This window comes from Indicator indicator, chromosome 10 (assembly GCF_027791375.1).
Source record: "Indicator indicator isolate 239-I01 chromosome 10, UM_Iind_1.1, whole genome shotgun sequence".
NCBI lineage: Eukaryota > Metazoa > Chordata > Aves > Piciformes > Indicatoridae > Indicator > Indicator indicator.
The window spans coordinates 26,221,236-26,240,333 of NC_072019.1; the positions used below are offsets into that span (position 1 = coordinate 26,221,236).

Sequence of the window (19,098 nt, forward strand, 5' to 3'; positions counted from 1 at the left end):
ATGTATTTATTACAGGTTTTTGTGCTTTTTTAACTATCTAGTAGCAAGAGCTTGGGCAAATGGATTCATGACACTGTTTTATCAGGACTAACGTGAAAGGGAGAGAAGTTGTTCTGAGCACTTCCAGGGTTTCTCTTGTCTTGTGAATTAATTGAGGTGTTGTTACAAGTGTATCCAAAGGGAACGGGCTGATGAAAACCTCTGTTTTCGGCAAGATGTAAGTATCATACCTTGGACAGTTATGTGGAGAAAGTATAAGGAAAGAAATTTAAAAAGAGCTGATATCTTTGGATGGCACCTTATTTTCAGCAAACCTTGCATATCTGTCTTGCAAATATGAAAATATTTTCCTCCTAAAATAGGAAAATCAAAATCCCTGCTCACTTCTGAAGATCTTAATTAATTTTCAGTTTTGTAACAGAGCTGGGAACTGATGAGTTGTTTTGTACTGTCTTTTGCTTTATTTCTAGGATGATACCAACCTTTTTGAGACTTATGATGTTGAACTTATAAAAAAGAATGGGCAGAGCCTGGGGATAACAATTGTTGGATATGCTGGCACGAGTGATATGGGTGAGTTCTACAGGATTTGGTAAAGTCTAGGTCAGGGGCTTCTCATATACCCTTTATTCTATGGGGAGAATGGGGCTGTTTAGTCTGGAGAAGAGAAGGCTGAGAAGGGATCTTATCAATGTCTATAAGTGTCTGAGGGGTGAAGGTGCCAAGCTCTGTTTGGTGATGCCCAATGGTAGGACAAGGAACAAACAGGTACAAGCTGGAACAGAGGAGGTTCCACCTCAACATGAGGAGGCACTTCTTTTTGGTGAGGGTGCGAGAGCACTGCAACGGCTGCCCAGAGAGGTTGTGGAGTCCTTTGCCCCTGTGGTGTCCAGCACAGTTCAGATAGCACGTTTTATGAAGAATTTCAAAACCCCAGAGTATGGGATGTCCCCAGAGTTTGCATTAACTTCTGAATGGCACATTCAATATGTACAAAATGGCTCAACATGCAGCTTTGCTGTGCTTGATTGTGTATGCCATCTTCACAAGATGAGGTCTTTGAGTGGCCAAAGAGGTTAGAGTACCTGTGTTGGGATATGGGAATGTGGAATGTGGAATCATGCAGCTTTGCTGTGCTTGATGTGTATGCCATCTTCACAAGATGAGGTCTTTGAGTGGCCAAACAGGTTAGAGTACCTGTGTTGGGATATGGGAATGTGGAATCAGTTGTGGTTTTTTTCCTGAATCCTCTTTAAATTAATACTGTTTACTCAGCTTTGAAATATTGGATAAGGTCTTTAAACTTGAGTCAACTGACTATGCAGTTTTAGACAAAGAGGTAGTGCTTTTTATCACTCCCCTTCCTCAGGAGACTGAAGAATGTGGTCTGGGAAGGCGAGGCAGATGGACTTGCTCTCTAGCCATCCTCATTCCCAGAAAATCCTCTTGTGCTGCTGATCAGGAATCCCAGGCCACTGCTATGAGCACTGTGAAAGGAGTTGGGGAGGAGTGTGTGTCAGGAAAAGACAGGGACAAACCATGTTGATGAGGTGTCTGAGGAAGGTTAGTGCTCAGAAAAGGAAGGATGAGGTGTCAGGATTGACTAGAGTTGCAGAACAGCATCTCCTATCTTGCAGGAGTGTGTGGAAGGGAAGGGTTACTACTTCAGCTCATCAATTGATATATTTTTTTTTTTTTTTACTGGGCTTTTTGTTCTGTTTTGTTTTTATTTCCTTGTTCTAACTAGAATTTTGAATTAATAGCCAAACATCAAGCATGACAAAGGACAGCTTTTCTTATTTCCATGTTTGTCTTTTTATAATTTTTTTTTTAAAGAAAAATACTTTTTCATTAAGATTTAAAGTACTAAATTCTCTAGCTGTAAAATGATTGAAGTCCTGATCAAAGTACTTAAGCACATACTTTACTTTTAGCTTAAGTAGTCCTATTGAAATCAAACGCAGCATGGATTTTAAGTGGTTGTGGTTTAAAGCCTGGGTAAGCACAAGGAGCATTGAGGAGGTGGTCTTCTGTGACACATTCTAAGGGAAACATTTTGAGGTCAGTGCAGAGATGGTGGTGTCGGCACTGGGTTTTTTCTGCCAGAGATCTTCTGTATCAAGCTGTGTGAGTGGTAACTTCAAATATTGCAGGTTTACAGAATCATAGCTTTGTGGCTGGAAGAAGTGTGTGAAAAAAGACTGTAATTAAAAATCTTACTAAGAAAAGAAACATAGGTTAATGGACTTGTTTCTCTTCCTCTCCTCCCCCTGCCAACAGAACCTTCAGGGATTTTTGTGAAAAATATAATACCTGGTAGTGCTGCTGACTACAATGGCCAAATCCATGTTTATGACAAAATTGTTGCTGTAAGTAAAATTGTCTGCTTATATATTGTTGTAGAAGAATGACTTCATTACACATCTCAGTGTTAAAAGAACAACGTAGTAAAAACTTTCTAAAACTAATTAAACCTCCTTCTCTTTGCAGAGGAAATAATTTGGTGGTTTCTATTTGTTTAGGTAGGTTTGTAACAGGAATGAGCTTTGGCTTGCTGTGGTTAAAATATGATTTTTATATTCAAAGAAGTAGTAAATAGTAGTTAACTATGAAAGAGGAAAGCACTTGGATTGTTCCAGAGTGAAGAATCTTGGCTTTTGGTCTGAAGTAAAGATGAGCAGCAGCATCTTCTGTTTGAACTGAATGGGATTTGAGGGTGGTTAAGACTCAAGCTTTATGTGCAGAAAATTAAAACCCACTGCATAACGGTGAATTGAATAATGGCCAATTTTGCATTTGAGCAGGAATGAATTACACAGTCTTTTTGTTTTAAGAGATAATATTTATAGAGAGATGATTTTAAATTACTTCTAAAACCTGTGCTGTGCCAGACCTTCCAGAGTCAGCTTCTCCTTTTGTGAGGGCAAAAACTGATACAGTCCTGTGCTTTCTCCTGCAAAGCTGCACATAAAGCCCCTCTTGATGCATGACCTAACAGGGAGGTGAACAGAGTATTTGGGGTGTAAATTAAAGCATTTGAGAATTAATGTAAGGATCAGGCTTTTCAGAGTGGGTTATGTGAGTTACCTGAATGGGCTTGTGAGAGGCATGTGAGAAATCCAGGAGAAGACCAACAGTGCTAATGAACTGAATTCTAGGTTGACCACTCTTGCTGGGAAGCTTCATACACAATAGTCCTCAAGCAAAAATATTGTAGAGGGAACTCAGTGCATATTTATGTCAGAGAAGTAAATTCTGTTTTGTAGTTGCTCCATGAAGACAGAAGAAATTACTGTTTTGTTTCCTTTTAAAACTGCATTTTGAAAATGTTATCTAATTAGTGAGATGTAACTGATTTAATGAGATTGTTTTGCAAACACTACCGTCTTGGGTGAATAACTGTGTCATTTCTGCACAAAATAACATGGATGCTACTTACAGTGTATGATGCAGCCTAAGAAGGTAATGTGATTACTGTTATCTGATGTGATTTCTTTGTTTTAGGTTGATGGAGTTAATATTCAGGATTATACTAACCAAGAAGTGGTAGAGGCGTTGCGGAATACAGGACAGGTTGTGCGGCTTACCTTGCTTAGAAGGAAATCATCTTTCACTGTTTCTTCAGAAAGACCTTCAGATAGAGGTAATTCTTTTAAATTTTTTGTTTCTTAATTTTTTTAAGCAACTAATTTTATTTTTCTCTCTATTTACAGTTACCTAATTTAACAGTTAGGTCTAGGTCTACATGACCCTGAATTCTGCAAGGGCATACTGTAGAAATGAAATACTTAGGAGAAATGGAAAGAAACAGAAATGAGGGATGCAGAAAAATTGAGTGCAAAACTCATGTGTAGCCAAAAAAAAAAAAAATAAAAAGAGCAGTTACTGATCTTCCTACTTCATATATTTTGTGGCATGTGATTTACTTTTTTCATCTGTTTTCACAGTACAGCCAACTGTTCCAACCTTTGTGTTCCCTGGGGTTGTAGGGCCTGAAACTAGCGTGGACACTAAAAATGAAGAAAACCAAGAACAGAAGGATAATCTTCAAAATGACAGGAAGCAGACTCTACATAACACAGGTGGGTAGGATATCTTGCAGTGTCTCTTTGGAGTCTTTAGAACTGTCTTTAATCCATTTTCAATACTAATGGACTGTTGTGGTTTATCCATCTTTAGCTTTCGTAATATAATGCTTTTTATTCAGGCTCCTCAGAAGTAAAGCTCTCTCTGTTGGATCTATCAACTCTTCCATCCCACCTTACCCCCAAAATTTAGCACTTTCACAGGTTTGAGAGTATTCTGTCTCATCATGGAAGTCACGGATGAAGATACTGTATTGTGTAAGTCCCTGTAGCTGTTTTTCTTCTCTCAAAACTGTCTGTCAAGCCATTAGTTAATGTTGCCTTTGATCCCAGTGATCCCTCTAGTTTTCTGCCTGTTTAGGAGTCATCAAACCCATACTTCTTCAGTTTCCAAATGAGAATGCTGATGTAAATGGTGTCAAAAGCTTTGGTAAAGCTGAGGTGTGTTACACTCTTCATCCACGTGTCTATTTTTGCAGTCAGATTGGGCAGTTATTTGACAAATCTGGATTAACTGTTCTGATTTGCTGCCTTATCACTTTTATCTTTGGAAATAGAGGCCAAGAGGAAGTATTTCATGGTGCCTCCAGGGTTGAAAGAGTTCAGATTAGGCAAATATTTTTAACAGCAAAGGCAGTTGGACACAGGGGCAGTTCACAAAGCTGGCATGGCTTTCTTTGGGTTTTAGCTGACTTCTGAATCAAGGTTGGAGATCTTTCCAAAAGGCGTCCTTCAATTTCCTACAGATTTCTGGGCTCTTCTACAGGAAATTCTGGATGAATTTCTACAGCTTGTGTTAAAGTCAGCATAAATTATCCTTATGCCTTGTAGTTTCTAAGATATGTAGATGTAATAGAGGATTCTAAATAACGGCTGTCAATGAATAACAATTTTGTTGTGATTGTGGAAGATCTGTCAGCATTAAAGACAACCTGGAAACGAGAGAAATGTAGCAGTTCCTATGTTCCATTCTGGTTTACTTTTCCATCCAAGCCTTGTAACCAGACATGCTTTGTTGTGACTTTTGCATGTTCCCGGAAATAGGAAGCCAAAACAGAGGTGATTGAGTAGCTGAGATGTGAGGTTATCAAAGCATTGTTTTAGCTGCATGAGCAGAAAAGCTTATACTGATTTATAGTTACCATGGATGAGTAACCTAAGGATTTAGCAAGGGGATGTAGTTAGGGGCAGAAGAGCCAGAAGGACTTCCACTTGCTATGGCAGAGGTTAGAAAAGAGCAACATGTGCTGTTCTGTGTCACTTGGCCAGTCCTTTTTTACTGTGGGACTTTCTATGCATGCAGTATTGTCTTTTTCCACTGAAGCGAACGATATCTCTGCAGTCAGTTCCTGACTGCTCGTGGTTGGGTTATCTCGTGGCACAGGCTGCAGATGTCTGCCCTCATGCAAAGAGAACTTTGTGAGGAATTTGTTACCTAATACCTAGTGCTGCACAAATATAGGATATCAATGCCAGGATTGGTTTATACCAGGAACTAAAATTGCTTTTACCCGGCTTAAAGTTACCAAACTCTGTTAGGTTCAAGGTGTGTTATCTAGATGTGCTTTAGTGATCCCTGTTCTGCTGAAAATCAAACTATTTTTGAGCCCTTGCATATTTTGGGAGTCTGCTGCTTTGATGTGGATCCATTGCCTCCCCATAAATACTCCACAGCCCATAGTTTCAGAGGAAGTGTGTAACCAAGAGGTATGAGTGGCTTCCCTTCAATTCTAGCCTTGTGTGAGCCTCATAATCCCCTTCTTTAGAGCTCTGCAGAGTGTGGTGCAGATATTGTTTGCTTGCAGTTGGATGCTGCCTGTGATACCGTCTAGCAGTGCTGATCATCCATGGGCCAGCAGGATGATGCAAGGGACATGGCTTGGAGAGTGAGTGGCCTGCAGTGGTAGGCAAGTATCACTGTGTGGTTAAAGTGGGATTTTTCACAGTGAGAAAACCACTTTTAAGTTACAGGGTTCTGCAAAAGCTTTGTACAACTATGAAATATGTGTGTGTATCTCTTAAAAAGTCAAAATACCTGGTTGGAAATTTTACTCTTGCTGAAATATGAGGTCTAAGATTTCACCTTGGCATAGAATTTAATGGCCAACTTTAAATTCTGAAGATAGGTGCTTATTTTGGACATGGTGATTGGCACTTCATTACAGTGGTGCTAAAGTAAATACTGTTAATTTAAGGCTCTGACTAAACTCTGGAAATGCTTTTAGAAGTTTAATATAAAAGGTATGTTTTATAAAATATGTATTACTTCCCTTTAAGCCCAGTTGTGTGAAATTCTTATTAAATTGTGTTTCCAGGAGAGGTATTAAATAATAATTCTGGCCTGGCAAAGCTGTGCTGAAGCAGTTCTGTTACAAAGGCAGCGTGGTTTAGGATGCAGTCTGCACAAGGCCTGAAACTTTCTACTAGCAGACTAGAGGCAATTAACTTCACAGCTGCATCTGCAAGACTGCAGACTGGGCAGAACTGTTTTCTTTTGCCTTACAGCAGTACTCAAAACCCAAAAGATATGATGGTGCTAGTCAGGCACTTTAAAGATGGCTGAGAAAAAATATCCCTCAGTAAAGCAGGTAAAGGCAGTGCATTGATTGAGTGCACTAGAGTACAATACACCTCCTTCTAGACTAAGTTTGTGAAAGCAGGAGGAAATTGCAAGGAAAAAAGGTCCTAGTTTTGAAGATGCTGGGAATTTAAACCCAGAAAGATTATTTTTATAATACACTTGTGATGTATTCTTGTTTCTTGCTAATTTGAAATATAAAACTGTTTAGAAGTGCAGGCAGAAAGACAGACTAAATACACTGGAAGTTTTTCCTAATGAAAGCTGTCCCTGGGAAGTATTTTTTACTTCTGTGGCCTTGCACATTATAGAAGATGTGGTATGTATGCCAGGTCATGGGAAATCTAGCTGGATAAGAGACTAGAAAGAAACTTCCTATTAGCTGCCATGTGGAAAAAGCTGCTTGGGGGTGGGGGGAAAAGGAGAATGTGAATTGGGTTCTATGACTGGAAATGAATATATTTAATCCAAATCCCCCCAGGTGACATTTCCACAGTTCTGGGGAAGTTACCAGCAAAGACTTCAAAGTGTGTTTGAAAGAAGGAAAGGGGGAGACTTCAAATGGGGACATGCATCAGCACCTGCTCTGAACTACTCATAGATTTTGGTAAAGTGTTTGGGAAGTGACAAAAAAAAATAAATCTGTATGCAGTCAGCTGAACGCAGTTTACAGTTACTGAACTGAACTTGGGGTCTGACCCTGAGATTCATTATTCCTGGTGAACCTTAAAATCTGTATTTGGCTGCACCAGGGGCTGTAGGTGCTTAGGTCCTGTGCCTTCACACTGTAACTTTGTAGTAGCAGGAAAGGAGACTAAAATATTTCTGCAAATAGAGGGAGCAGAACAGTGTGTTGGTGTTCTGATTTTGCTACAATTGCTACAGTACAGACAGTCATCAGCCTCACAAGGCTGATTGCAAAGCTCACAAAGGCAACTTCTTAGACACTTCAGTGAAGTTTCAATGGAAGAAAAAAACCTTAACGCAGAGCTGAGGATTTGGGGACATTTTGTCTTTTCTGTTTTCAGGAGATAGTATATTGCAGAGAGAACTGTGGGTTGTACTTACAAGTTTTTGTTCTTGATGGAGTTGTTTTTGGTGAAGGAAAATAGTTATCTGAATTGCTGGAATCCTTGAATATCTGCATCTCCCTGACCCTGTGAGTTAAAGGGGCTCTGAATATTTCCAAGTAAAATGTAAGTTGTTAGGCTCTGGGGGGGGTGATTTCTCAGTGCGGATCAGACAGAATTTGCCTATCTAGCATGACGGAAAGTGAGTGGAAAAGATACAGTGATTGGTTATAAGGTGGTGTAAGTTATCTTAAATCTTTGCTTTTAATGAGTGGAAAACTTCAAAGTTATGAAACAATGTAATGAGGATTGCCTTGAAAAGCTCATATTTCATCTTTGCAGTCTACAAAGGTGTTGAAAGCAGAGGCAGCTTGACATCCCCTTTGCACTGGCTTTTTTTAGTTGGTAGGGTCTGAACTCCTGGTGTCATCAAAATTTCCCCCTTGAGATATTTGACTCGCTAGTTTGCGTGCAAAATGTGAGGTTGTGATTTACATTCTAAATTTCAGCATGACACATCAGCAATACTCAGTGGTCTGTGCCATGTCTAGACATCTGACAAACTGTAACAGTCACTCAGGGTGGGGGCAAAAAAACAGTTTTGGGTAATTCAGCCCTCAGTTGCTGCTGCTGTAGCTGCTAGATGGAATTTGCTTTAGAGCTTGATTCTTACCAGTTAAACATTGCTTCGCCTTGGAACTTTATATGTGCACTGAGCTTCTGGATGAGGTCAAATGCAGGGCAGCCAGTCATTTTATGCTGTCTAGCTCTGTCAAATTGTCTTACATGAATGTAATACTGCCTTGGTTGCATAAGTAAGAAAGCTGAAAAGATATAAATGTCAAGATAGCCAAGTTCCCACGGAAGACTGGTTTAGAATTGGAGTTTATATTAAAGCTCGTGTTACTTACTGGCCTAATTAAACTAGACAAGCCTTTATACCTGCCAAATGTACAAATAGTCTGTAAACACATTGTGCTGACGAAGCCCCTTGATAAGAGCAATATCTTGTCAGGTGTTTTACTTTTTAGGGGGATTCATTCTGGTGGGAGATGATGCTTCCCTGGAGTGGCAAGCATTTTTATAGCAACAAATTATGAAGTCGTGTGAAATTTGGTTTGCAGGCTGAAAGAATGATTTATTTACAGTACTATATGGTGCAGAACTCACATCTCATCAGTGCAAGCATCACCTCTTCTGCTTCTCAGCTGAATAAATCACATGTTAGCAGTGGCTGACATTTTGCATTGTTTTCCTAAGAAAGACATTTTTGATTTGCACTGTATAATATAGATCCAGCTTAATGCACTTTTCTTTTTGGGATTATTACTTCTACTCTTTTATTTCCAGTGAGTTTTTATTGAAGTATTTAGAAGTAAATACACTTCTGAATGTACAATATGCTTGTCAATTTAATATTCACTTTTATTTTTAGGAAGAGTCCCACTTTCTCCAGCACATGAGCTGAAATCCAAATGGCAAAACCTGCTGGGACCTGAATATGAAGTTATGGTATGTTATCTTTCAATAAACTACAGTCATGTGTGTTATTTCTTTAAATTACAGATCTGTGAACTTAGCATTAAAGCCTGTTTATAGAACAGTTTAGTGTTTGGAACAGATCAGTAACATCAAATTTTGTTTCCCGTAACACCAAGGCTGAAATATAGGAGTGTTATGATGAGTTGTTGGGGTGTTCTTTTATTATGTTTATATAGATAGTATTGTTACACAGATACAAGACAGGAAGAGTGACTTAAGAAAATCAACTGACCTTTTAAATCTGTATCACAGCAGCCACTTAAAATATATGGTATTTTTATGATTTCATTTATGATCTATTTATTTTATTATGTGCTGGGAAAAAAAGGCTCAGCAAAGAGCTCCTGCATTTGAAAAAGCATCTTAAAATTTTATTAGAAGAATGAAAGAATAATTATCAAACATGCTGGGAAAGTAGGAAGTCATTCACAGAAGTGCAACTTTGTGGTGCCAGTGTCTATTAGATATTTCTTCACTTCACATTAAGTAATTGCCAAGCAAAAGATTGTTTTGATGAATTGTCGTAAGGAGCTGACTGAACTTGTAATTCACTACTGCTTTTCAGTGCTGTCTTAGCCAGTGAGTACAGATAAAAGACTCCAGACAGGGTTCTTCCTGAAGACTTAAAAAATTCTCACCACCACCACAGAAATGCCCTGTTTGTCTGTGAGATGCTTGTCCAGTTGATTTAGAGACACTTATTTTTACTACTTGGAGTAGCCATTGCTCCAGTCACTCGCTGGAAGATTTAAAGGAGCTTTAAGAATTGCCTTGAGAAACTCACTTCTCTTCTTTCCATTAGCACTCCTTTAAGATCTGAAGTTCGTGTAAGATTATGTACATGATGCAATAAATCTGTTTGGCTGCCCACTTCAGTTGCTTGGTATTCCCATCCTTACATTTCAAGAGTCTGATATTACTTCCCTTAGCACTATCACACTTCCCACAGAGGACAAGAACCTGCTTAGTTCGTGAAACCATTCCTTTCTCATTCTTTAGCTGCTGTCAGGAAAATGACAGGAGTGAAAATGTTAACGATTGGTCCTGTTAAATAATAGAAGAAAACTGCTGTAGCATCCCATTCTGAAAGTAATTCTTAGGTTATTCCAGCTCTTGTTGTCTGTACCTACCTATAGGCTTGTCTGGCTGCCTTCAGTATCATAGAATCACTAAGGCTAGAAAAGGCTTTTAAGATCCAATCATAACCCAAGTTCCATGACCACTAAACCATGTCCTGAAATGCCATGGTTACAGCTTCTTGAACACCTTCAGCAATGGCAACACCACCACCTCCCTGGGTAGCCTGTTCCAACACCTCACTGCTCTCTCAGTGAAGAAGCTTTTTCCCAAATGTCCAATCTAAGCCTCTCCTGGTACATCTTAAACCCATTTCCTCTTGTCCTTCAGAGAAGAGACCAACACCAGCCTCACTACAACCTCCTTTCAGGTAGTAGTAGGGAGCAGTAAGATCTGTGTTTAGCTTTCTCTTCTCCAGACTCAACAGCCTCAGCTCCTTGTATGATGCTTTCCAAACCCCTCACGAGCCTTGTGGACACGCTCCAGCACCTCAATGTCTGATTTGAGCCTCATAGTGCAGTCCCTGCCTCACACTGTCCTCACCCCCACACTCAGCTTGCAGAAAGTCACCCTGAGGGTGCCTGTGCATTTCAGTATTCTCTCAGAAGTTTTTATTTCCAGAGGAAATAGCTGTTGGAAGAGAGGGTTTGATGTCACTCACTGCTTCTCTGGTGCTGGTTCTTTGTGGAAGCAGTGGAAGGAGCTGAGATCCTGCTGGAATAAAAAAAGACCCAGAAAATCTGCATGGGGAGGGTGGTATCTGTGTGGTGCTTGTTGCCAGGTACCTAAGCGTGGGCAGTCGAGCTGAGGAGTTATTAGTCACAGATTCTTTTAGTCACAACTGAATGGACATGAAATGGATTCTCTGTTGGGAAAAATACCCTAGGCGCTGGAAAACAAGATGCTGGAAGCCCTGTTTAAAATTAAACCAAAAGCAAAAGCTGAAGCTTAGTGTTATTTTCTAGATACTTTGTTAAGCTAGAAATTTCCAAAAGAGCCTCAAGTTACCTGATTTTTTTTTTTCCAAGGATAGATATGTTCCAAAGCTAACAAGGGAAGGAATGCTCCCAAACATATTCAACTTTTTCAGTGCCCCAGACTCCAATCCATACATTGCCAAAGATCTCATCTTATTACATTGAAAATTGGAGTAAATGACCTTCCAAGGTTTACTTTCCAGATAAATTATGTTAAGGAATAACATGGCAAAAAAATAGTAAACATGGTTATTTTATTAATATTAGAGAAATGAAGATACACTGAAAGGATTTTTAGTCACTGTTGTAACTAATTCACTTTGCATTCTCATTTGGCAATTAAACTCCTGTAATTCAAGCCGTGTTAAAAATGTGATGCAGAAGATGGTGGTTTAGTCTGGATGTCAGATGACTGAAGTGCTAACTTCAGCTATCGTGCTTTTCAAACTCTGACTTGCAAGTCACTTTGGGTATTTGTGTCAAATATAATGGCATTTTGTGCTTATATCAAATTACTGAACTTGACTAAAATTGGCACTTTGCTTTGGGAATAGGATAATATTGGAGTCTGCTAATAGAATGTAATCGCCACATTCTTCTGTCTGGAAGATTTTTCTAACATTTGTTTAAAATTACTTTACATCAGTGTGACTTTGCTGAAGTACAGTTTCTTTTTTTCTTTTTTTTTTTTTTCCTTCATTTTTGCCACAATTCATCATTCTGGTAAAGTCTTTTTTGTCCTGCTATTGACAAATGTTATGATGTACCATTTTTTTAGGTTGTGAATATGGATATGCCCATTACAAATGATGCAGAGCTCCAGAAGTACTCAAAGGTATGACTTAGATCATGGTTTCCTTCATGGTATATATTGGCAGGGTGATTCCAGGAGGGCAGGACACAATTCCAGATTTATGTGTTTCAGAAATTTAGTGGGTTTGTGGCTCTAACTTTTCCAGAAAAATATTCTGGGGTGGTCTGGTACCTCTTTGTTAGCATATGAGCAAATGAACATGCACACACACCCCCCAAAATGGAGAAAGGAGATAAAAAACAAGCAAGCAAACAAACACCAAAACCAACAAAAAAATCCCAACAAACCAAACAAAGCATGGACAGAACTCAAACCATGGACAGAAGCCTCAAATTTTGAGGTATTGAAATGCATTGAAATTCAGTTGTTGAAAGCCAGGACAGAATGGAGCAGAGGTTGAAACTGCTGAACAAGCTTGCTGTAGTGATCCTGGCACAGGGAAAAGGAGATGTCTTTAATCAAAATGATCAGAGCTGAAATTAATTTCAGTCTTCTGTTATTTTCAAGATATGTATGTTAATGCTCTGTGTAAGAGGTTTGTGGAGGTGATGCTTTTATAAATACTTGTTGGGATGTCTCAGTTGAGAAAGTCAGTAAAATCAGACATGGGTCCGAGGGAATGTTGAGCATTAATGGATTGCTGCTTTTATTTGAACATCCAGAGTTAAGTGGAAACCAGGATAGTTGGTGTTTCAACCTAAGCAATAAAAAGCCAGAAAATTACAAAACTGAAGGAGCAGATACTGCTCATCATCTCTTGTGTCCAAGTTGCCATGACTTTGCTGTCTTGACTGAGTAGCATATCAGTTTTATACTGCAGACCTAAGACACTACTGGTTGGAGGCCCCCTAGAGGAAAATTCCAGTTTAAGGAAACCCTCTGGGAGGAGGCTAACACAAAATCAATGATTTCACCTTGCAGAAACAAGGATGCCAGTGTTATTAGCTATTTGCAGAGGACAATTCATGGATATTTTTTTCCTGCCTCCAAAGTAGCGCAGCTCCTAAGGGAATAAGACAGATCTTGTGATGAGTTTTTGTGGTGATGATGGAATTTCTTTGTTTTGTGGAAAACTCAACTTTTGGGTAGGGTAGACTTTTTTCCCAATATAGTAACCTTATTTAAAATATAGTTCAAATTGCCTATTCCACCAAAGAGCAGGCTGGCTGATTTTATTTGTGCAGACAGTTTGTGTGGAGAAATTTTGGATACTTGTGCTGTAATGCAGACAAGGGCAGTATGGAGATTTAATCATCTTACTTGTGCTTAGTTTAACTTGGTGAGCTACTGAATCCTGATTGTGTTTATTGTGGTAGATAAAGACATACACATTCTCAGACATACTTATCTTTTGGCAGCTCTTACCCATCCACACGTTGAGATTGGGAGTTGAGCTTGACACGTTTGATGGACATCATTATATATCATCAATTGCTTCAGATGGTCCAGCTGCAACGCTTGGTCTTCTGCAAGTGGAGGATGAACTTCTGGAGGTAAAACGAAAGAAAACCAACCAACCAAAACAAAACAACAACAAAAATCCCAAACACACAAAAAATAAGGCAAAAGGAATCACAGAAGCATAGAATGGTTTAGGTTGGAAGGGACCTTAGAGATCATCATCTCCAACCTCCCTGCCTTGGACAGGGACACCTCTCAACTAGACTTGGTTGCCCAGGGCCTCATCTAGCCTGGCGTTGGAACACTGCTAGGGAGGAGGCATCCACAACTTCCCTGGGCAACCGATTCCAGAGTCTTACCACCCTCCTACTGAAGAACTTCTTCCTCAGATCCAGTCTAACCCTGCTCTGCCTCAGCTTCAACCTGTTTTCTCTTGTCCTGTCTCTAGACACCCTTATAAAATGTCCCTTTGCAGCCTTCCTGCAGGCTCCCTTCAGGTGTTGGAAGGCAACTCTTATGTCCCTCTGGAGCCTTCTCTTCTCCAGGCCAAACAACCACAGCTGCCTCAGCCTGTCCTCATAGCAGAGGTGCACCAGGCCTTGGATCGTCTTTGTGGCCCTCTGTACTCACTCCTGTTTGCTTAGCTGTCTTAAAAACGCTTCAGTTAAATTCTAGTTTGGCTTCTGTGTTGTGCAATGGTTGCAGTGAAGAGTCGATTGTGGAAGCAGCAGGAGTAATACTTTGGAAGTCAAATTCATTTTCTTCTCTGTTTCATTCCTCCTTTATGGACAAAATGTCAAATTCCTGTGGCCTCTTAGTGACTTCATGGTTGGAATGTTTTAACAAGATATTTTAACAGAGATATATGCATAGATAAATGTTTAGATAGATGTTTAACAGAGATAAATGTTTTAACAGATAATATTTGTATTGAAGGCATTTGTATCTCTAGTCCTTTAGCTCAGCTGTCTGAGCAATTTGACATTACCCTTTCTGGTGGCTAATCCTTCTTAATATTTGTCACTCCCAAAAAGATTTACAACAATCTGAGGAGTAGTGGTTCCTGTTATGCATTATAGCTTGCTTGTTGAGTGTTGGAAGACATTTGTGTGTATGAGCTACTACATCAGTTCGTTTAAATATGTATAAAGAGGTATTTGGGCAACTTTGATGTTATCAGAATCAGACCAGACCTATTTGCTCAGGAAAAGTATTTGATAGTACTAAAAAAATGCCAATTTTGTGTGTGCATGTATATATCTGTCTATCAGTATCTGAGCCTGCAAATGAAAACACATTCATTTCCTACTAAATATCTGCTCTTTGTGGAATATTTTTAATTTGAATATTTTTTTTAGAGTGGATGCGAAGAACTTTTAATTGACATTAACGGGAACAGAATTAGGCCTTCTAAAAGATTAATTTGTTAGGCATACAGCTCTCTTGCTTTTACTTGTTGTTCACCCTTTAACATCAAAAATTCATACTGATGTCACTAAGACCTTAAAACATTTTCTTCAGTTATTGCTTAATGGAGGAAAACTTGATTCCTAAAGGAAGGGATTAATGGGATGCGGGAAGTGTTGTTTAAATTCCTTGGCCACTAAACAAAAAACTGTACAAAAAGCAATAATGCAGTGCTGTAGAGTAACTTAGGAAACTTTAATTGTATATTTTTAGCAGATTTACTTATTACTGTGTACTTAATTAAGTTCACAGATATGTCCAGGGCTAGTGAGCATAAATATTTTTTCTACTCTGTAGCTGGGAAAAAAACCCAAGAATATAAAAATGTGCTCTGGGGCTAAAACTATACATGCCAGGTTCAGCCCAGAGTATGTTTTTGCAGCCAAGTTGTAAATCCCCTTAAGTAGGGGTTTGCAATGGAAAAAGTGACAGCCCCATTCCCCAAACAAGCAGCTCTACCTGGGCCTGATACAGTTGGGATTAAAATGTGATCAGCAAGGAATTTTTTTTAATATATAGTGAGGTTGAATGTTGATTATTTTTAATGATGTGTTTGAGTCGTGATAGAAAGCATGGTATGTTCTTTTCTCCCCCACCCTAATTTTAGCTAATTTCATTGTGCTCTGTTTTTAGGAGTAAATTGCTTCCTTGTGTCCTAGTTTTGTTATAAAATTTGACTTACTCCTACTTGATGGCACAGCTAAACTGGAGTGGTGCGGTGAATGAATGGGGTGTAGGGCACCTTGTGTCTTTAGAGGCTGATTTCTGGCAGCTGCAAAAGAAGAAACAGGAGTCCCCAAATCTGCCTGGGAGTGCATGGTAGCTCTTCTCCATCAATCACAGCATGCTGAGAAGTGCTGGTAACTCTCCACCACGCTGCTGCTCTCAATGCATTAAAAAATCCTTATGCATAGATACTTCTGCTTAAATAATTAACTAATGGATTAGCCTAATAGCTCTTACAGAAAAAATACCTATAGCAGGTTTGTCTTACCATGTTGGAGGCCTTCTTGTATTGAGGGCTCCAGATCTGGATGCAGTACTCCAGGTAAGGTCTTACCAAAGCAGAGTAATGTGAGATGTCTTGAGGCTCTGCCTCAGGTACCCATGGACAGAGGTGTTGCACATTTACGTGCTGTATTTTCTAGGAGCAGATGTGGATTCATCCACATCAGCATTGCAGTTTGGGTATGGAATGAAGTATTGAAGAGAATCTTCAATTACCCTCATTTACTGTGCTTTGATTCATGTTGAATTTGATGATCTCAAAGGTCTCTTCCAGCTGGATGCGTTCCTGTGTGACCTGCTCTAGGTGATTCTGCTCTAGCAAGGGGGTTGGACTTGATCTTTTGAGGTCACTTCCAACCCCTAACATTGTGTGATTCTGTGAAAACACTTCCAGGAGTCTTTGTACACAGAAAAAATAAAGGCATCTGCTTCATCTCCTTTTAATTATCTTTGTGTGGCTGTGTGTTTTCTTTGTGTGTAGGTAAATGGAGTTCAGCTGTATGGGAAGTCACGCCGGGAGGCAATCACTTTCCTAAAGGAGGTGCCGCCCCCGTTTACCCTGGTGTGCTGTCGGCGACTTTTTGATGATGGCACTGAGTCTCTGGTGGATGAACCCACCGTGGGAGCTTCCCTCCAAGAACAAAAGGTAGGCTTCTCATGTCATTCAGTTGTGTAAGAGGACAATAACTTTCTGAGAAGATGCAGAGATTTCTGATTTGGTGAGTTAGCTTTATAGAGACAGCATTTCTCTTCTCCTTTTGCTGTTTGATCCAGATCACTTTTCAGTCTGAAGTACATGTTTTAGGGAATGTTATTTATATGAAGCAATTTTGTATTAAATGGTCATATAAAGCTAAGGGACTTTTTACAAGGGTTTGTTGTGATAGGATGAGAGGGAATGGATTGAAGTTTAAGGAAAGAAGATTTAGACTGAACATTAGGAAGAAATTCTTTCCAGTGTCCTCACTGGAACAGGTTGCCCAGGTTGGTCGTCAATGCCCCCTCCCTGGAGGTGTTCAAGGCCAGGTTGGATGAGGCCTTGAGTGATCCCTTCCTGTAGAAGGTGTCCCTGTCCATGACAGGGGGATTGGAACTACATGATCTTTAAGGTTCCTTCCAACCTAAACTGTTCTGTGAATCACTTTGGGCTTGTAAGGGATGGCTGTTCTCCAGTGAAACATAGTTTGCAACGCTGGTGCTTTTACTGTAGTTAGTACAGGTTGGTCATGAGAACCTTCATTGTACTATAAATACAAGGTAGGTAAATCACCAAGCTAGCATGCTGACTATGGACATCCCATTCATCATTCTTACACTTAATAGGTGAGTGAGAGCTCTGAATTATAGTAAATCACATCCTCGCCACCATTAACTGATTACTTCCATGTTCTAAGTAGGTTTCTACAGAACTGGAAAGAAATTAATGTTTCTTTCCATTGCAGAAGCTTTAAAGTCTCAGACTTAAAGCTTGACACTTGTATTTATACAAAGTATTTACACCTTGACTTCTCATCTTTTCTGATCTAATTTCCTCTAAGGTGGAGAGTTAAACAAGAAATATGAATGTTTCACGGATATGGTGTACAGTATTATGCCTTTCTGTAAAAGGCCCTTTCTGTTGCAGTATCTGTTGTTCCGCTGCGGCTTTTCATGTTGCATGGTACTGAACGTCTTCCACACATATCCTGTCATTGGCACATCATTGCCTGCCATAAGATGATAGCAAGTGATCAGAGGTTGCCTTCTGCTTAGAGCAATCTCGCAATATTTCTGCTTTCGTCAAAAGTATCAAGAAAGTGTATGGAAGAGAACTTTCCTCCTTTTGCCTTACGGAGGTGTAGAAGGCATATTTGTCTGAAGAAATCACGTTAAAACAGTGTGAAGTTAATGGTACAAGATTTTAACATTTTTCTTGGGACTTCATACATTGATATTTTATAAAGATAATATTGAGAAAGTAGCAGTAATGGTAGAACACACGTTTTAAGTTAGACAACACGATATGCCTTTTTGGAAGACGTGTTTATGAAGCAATCCTTACCCAGCAAAATTAGGTAACCATACTTCATTCTTTACCACGTTAGCACAAAAATTGTGAGAGAAACTGCTTTTTAAAATTGAAAACTCTTTTTCTAGCTGCAGTATAAGAATTAGTTGTTTGCATATTTAACGCCATGAATATCAGATGGTCTGGTCTTTCTATTATCCGTCTCTGGTTAAATCTTTTATGCTAAAATATTTATTTTTCCTTTATGCATCTAATGGGACAGCTGAAGCTCATCAAGATGTAAGAGGTTAGTAATATTATAAAAGTTAATTTGACTAATACATGGGTATTTGTATGCCAGGTTGAGCTCCAGTGCTTGAAACATGTAGGTGTAATCCCAGAGGAGTATAAAGGCAGCAAGCTCAATGTGTACTGCTCAATGAGGTTGCATTTTAGGGCATGTATGAGCCATTAATAACCAAAATTTTGAAGGAATAGTGTTTGTAAAGAACTGGCAGAATAGCATTTGAACTACAGCCTTTATTTTTCAGGTGAAAACAGAGGAAGACACTAATCCTGAGGAGGAAGACGGGGAGTTGGCGCTGTGGTCTCCTGATGTGAAGGTTATTGAACTGGAGAAAGACAAAAATGGTTTAGGATTCAGCATTTTAGACTATCAGGTATACTTTTCTGTATAACTAAAAACGCTTTTCATCATTTGTCTTGTATAGAGCCTTAAAAAGTTTCATGATGTTGATTACTGGCTAATCAGCTTGTCACTTCGGCTTGGAAATGGTGTAGGGAAAAGTAATTTATTTTGGGACCAGTTCTATATATAGTGTAGAGCTTGATCTAAACCAGTCTGATTATCAGTCATGGTAATGTGCAAAACCTTTAATCAGACTGCATCTCATAACTTTGAGTTTAATGGATAAATGTTGGGGAGAGGTGTTTTATTTTGTTTTAACTTGGGATGACTTTTCAGCTGCGAGTGTGGCAAGCAAATTTTCTTAGTTATTGTAACATCATTTCCTCTGTATCAAATTTAATGAGTCTTTTGCTTTTCCTCCACTCACTGCCCTGTATCACCTT

The 19,098-nt window shown here is 39.3% G+C and overlaps 1 protein-coding gene across 1 annotated transcript in view; it reads left to right on the plus strand.

The window, feature by feature from the left end:
* Positions 1 to 19,098, plus strand: part of PATJ (PATJ crumbs cell polarity complex component) — a 157,497-nt gene that overhangs the window by 13,200 nt on the left and 125,199 nt on the right. The window contains exons 8-16 of the mRNA XM_054383933.1: positions 471 to 573; positions 2,281 to 2,369; positions 3,505 to 3,643; positions 3,948 to 4,082; positions 9,169 to 9,245; positions 12,108 to 12,164; positions 13,502 to 13,636; positions 16,501 to 16,665; positions 18,558 to 18,686. Of these exons, the coding sequence (XP_054239908.1) occupies positions 471 to 573; positions 2,281 to 2,369; positions 3,505 to 3,643; positions 3,948 to 4,082; positions 9,169 to 9,245; positions 12,108 to 12,164; positions 13,502 to 13,636; positions 16,501 to 16,665; positions 18,558 to 18,686 (1,029 nt within the window). The remainder of the gene's footprint in view (positions 1 to 470; positions 574 to 2,280; positions 2,370 to 3,504; positions 3,644 to 3,947; positions 4,083 to 9,168; positions 9,246 to 12,107; positions 12,165 to 13,501; positions 13,637 to 16,500; positions 16,666 to 18,557; positions 18,687 to 19,098) is intronic.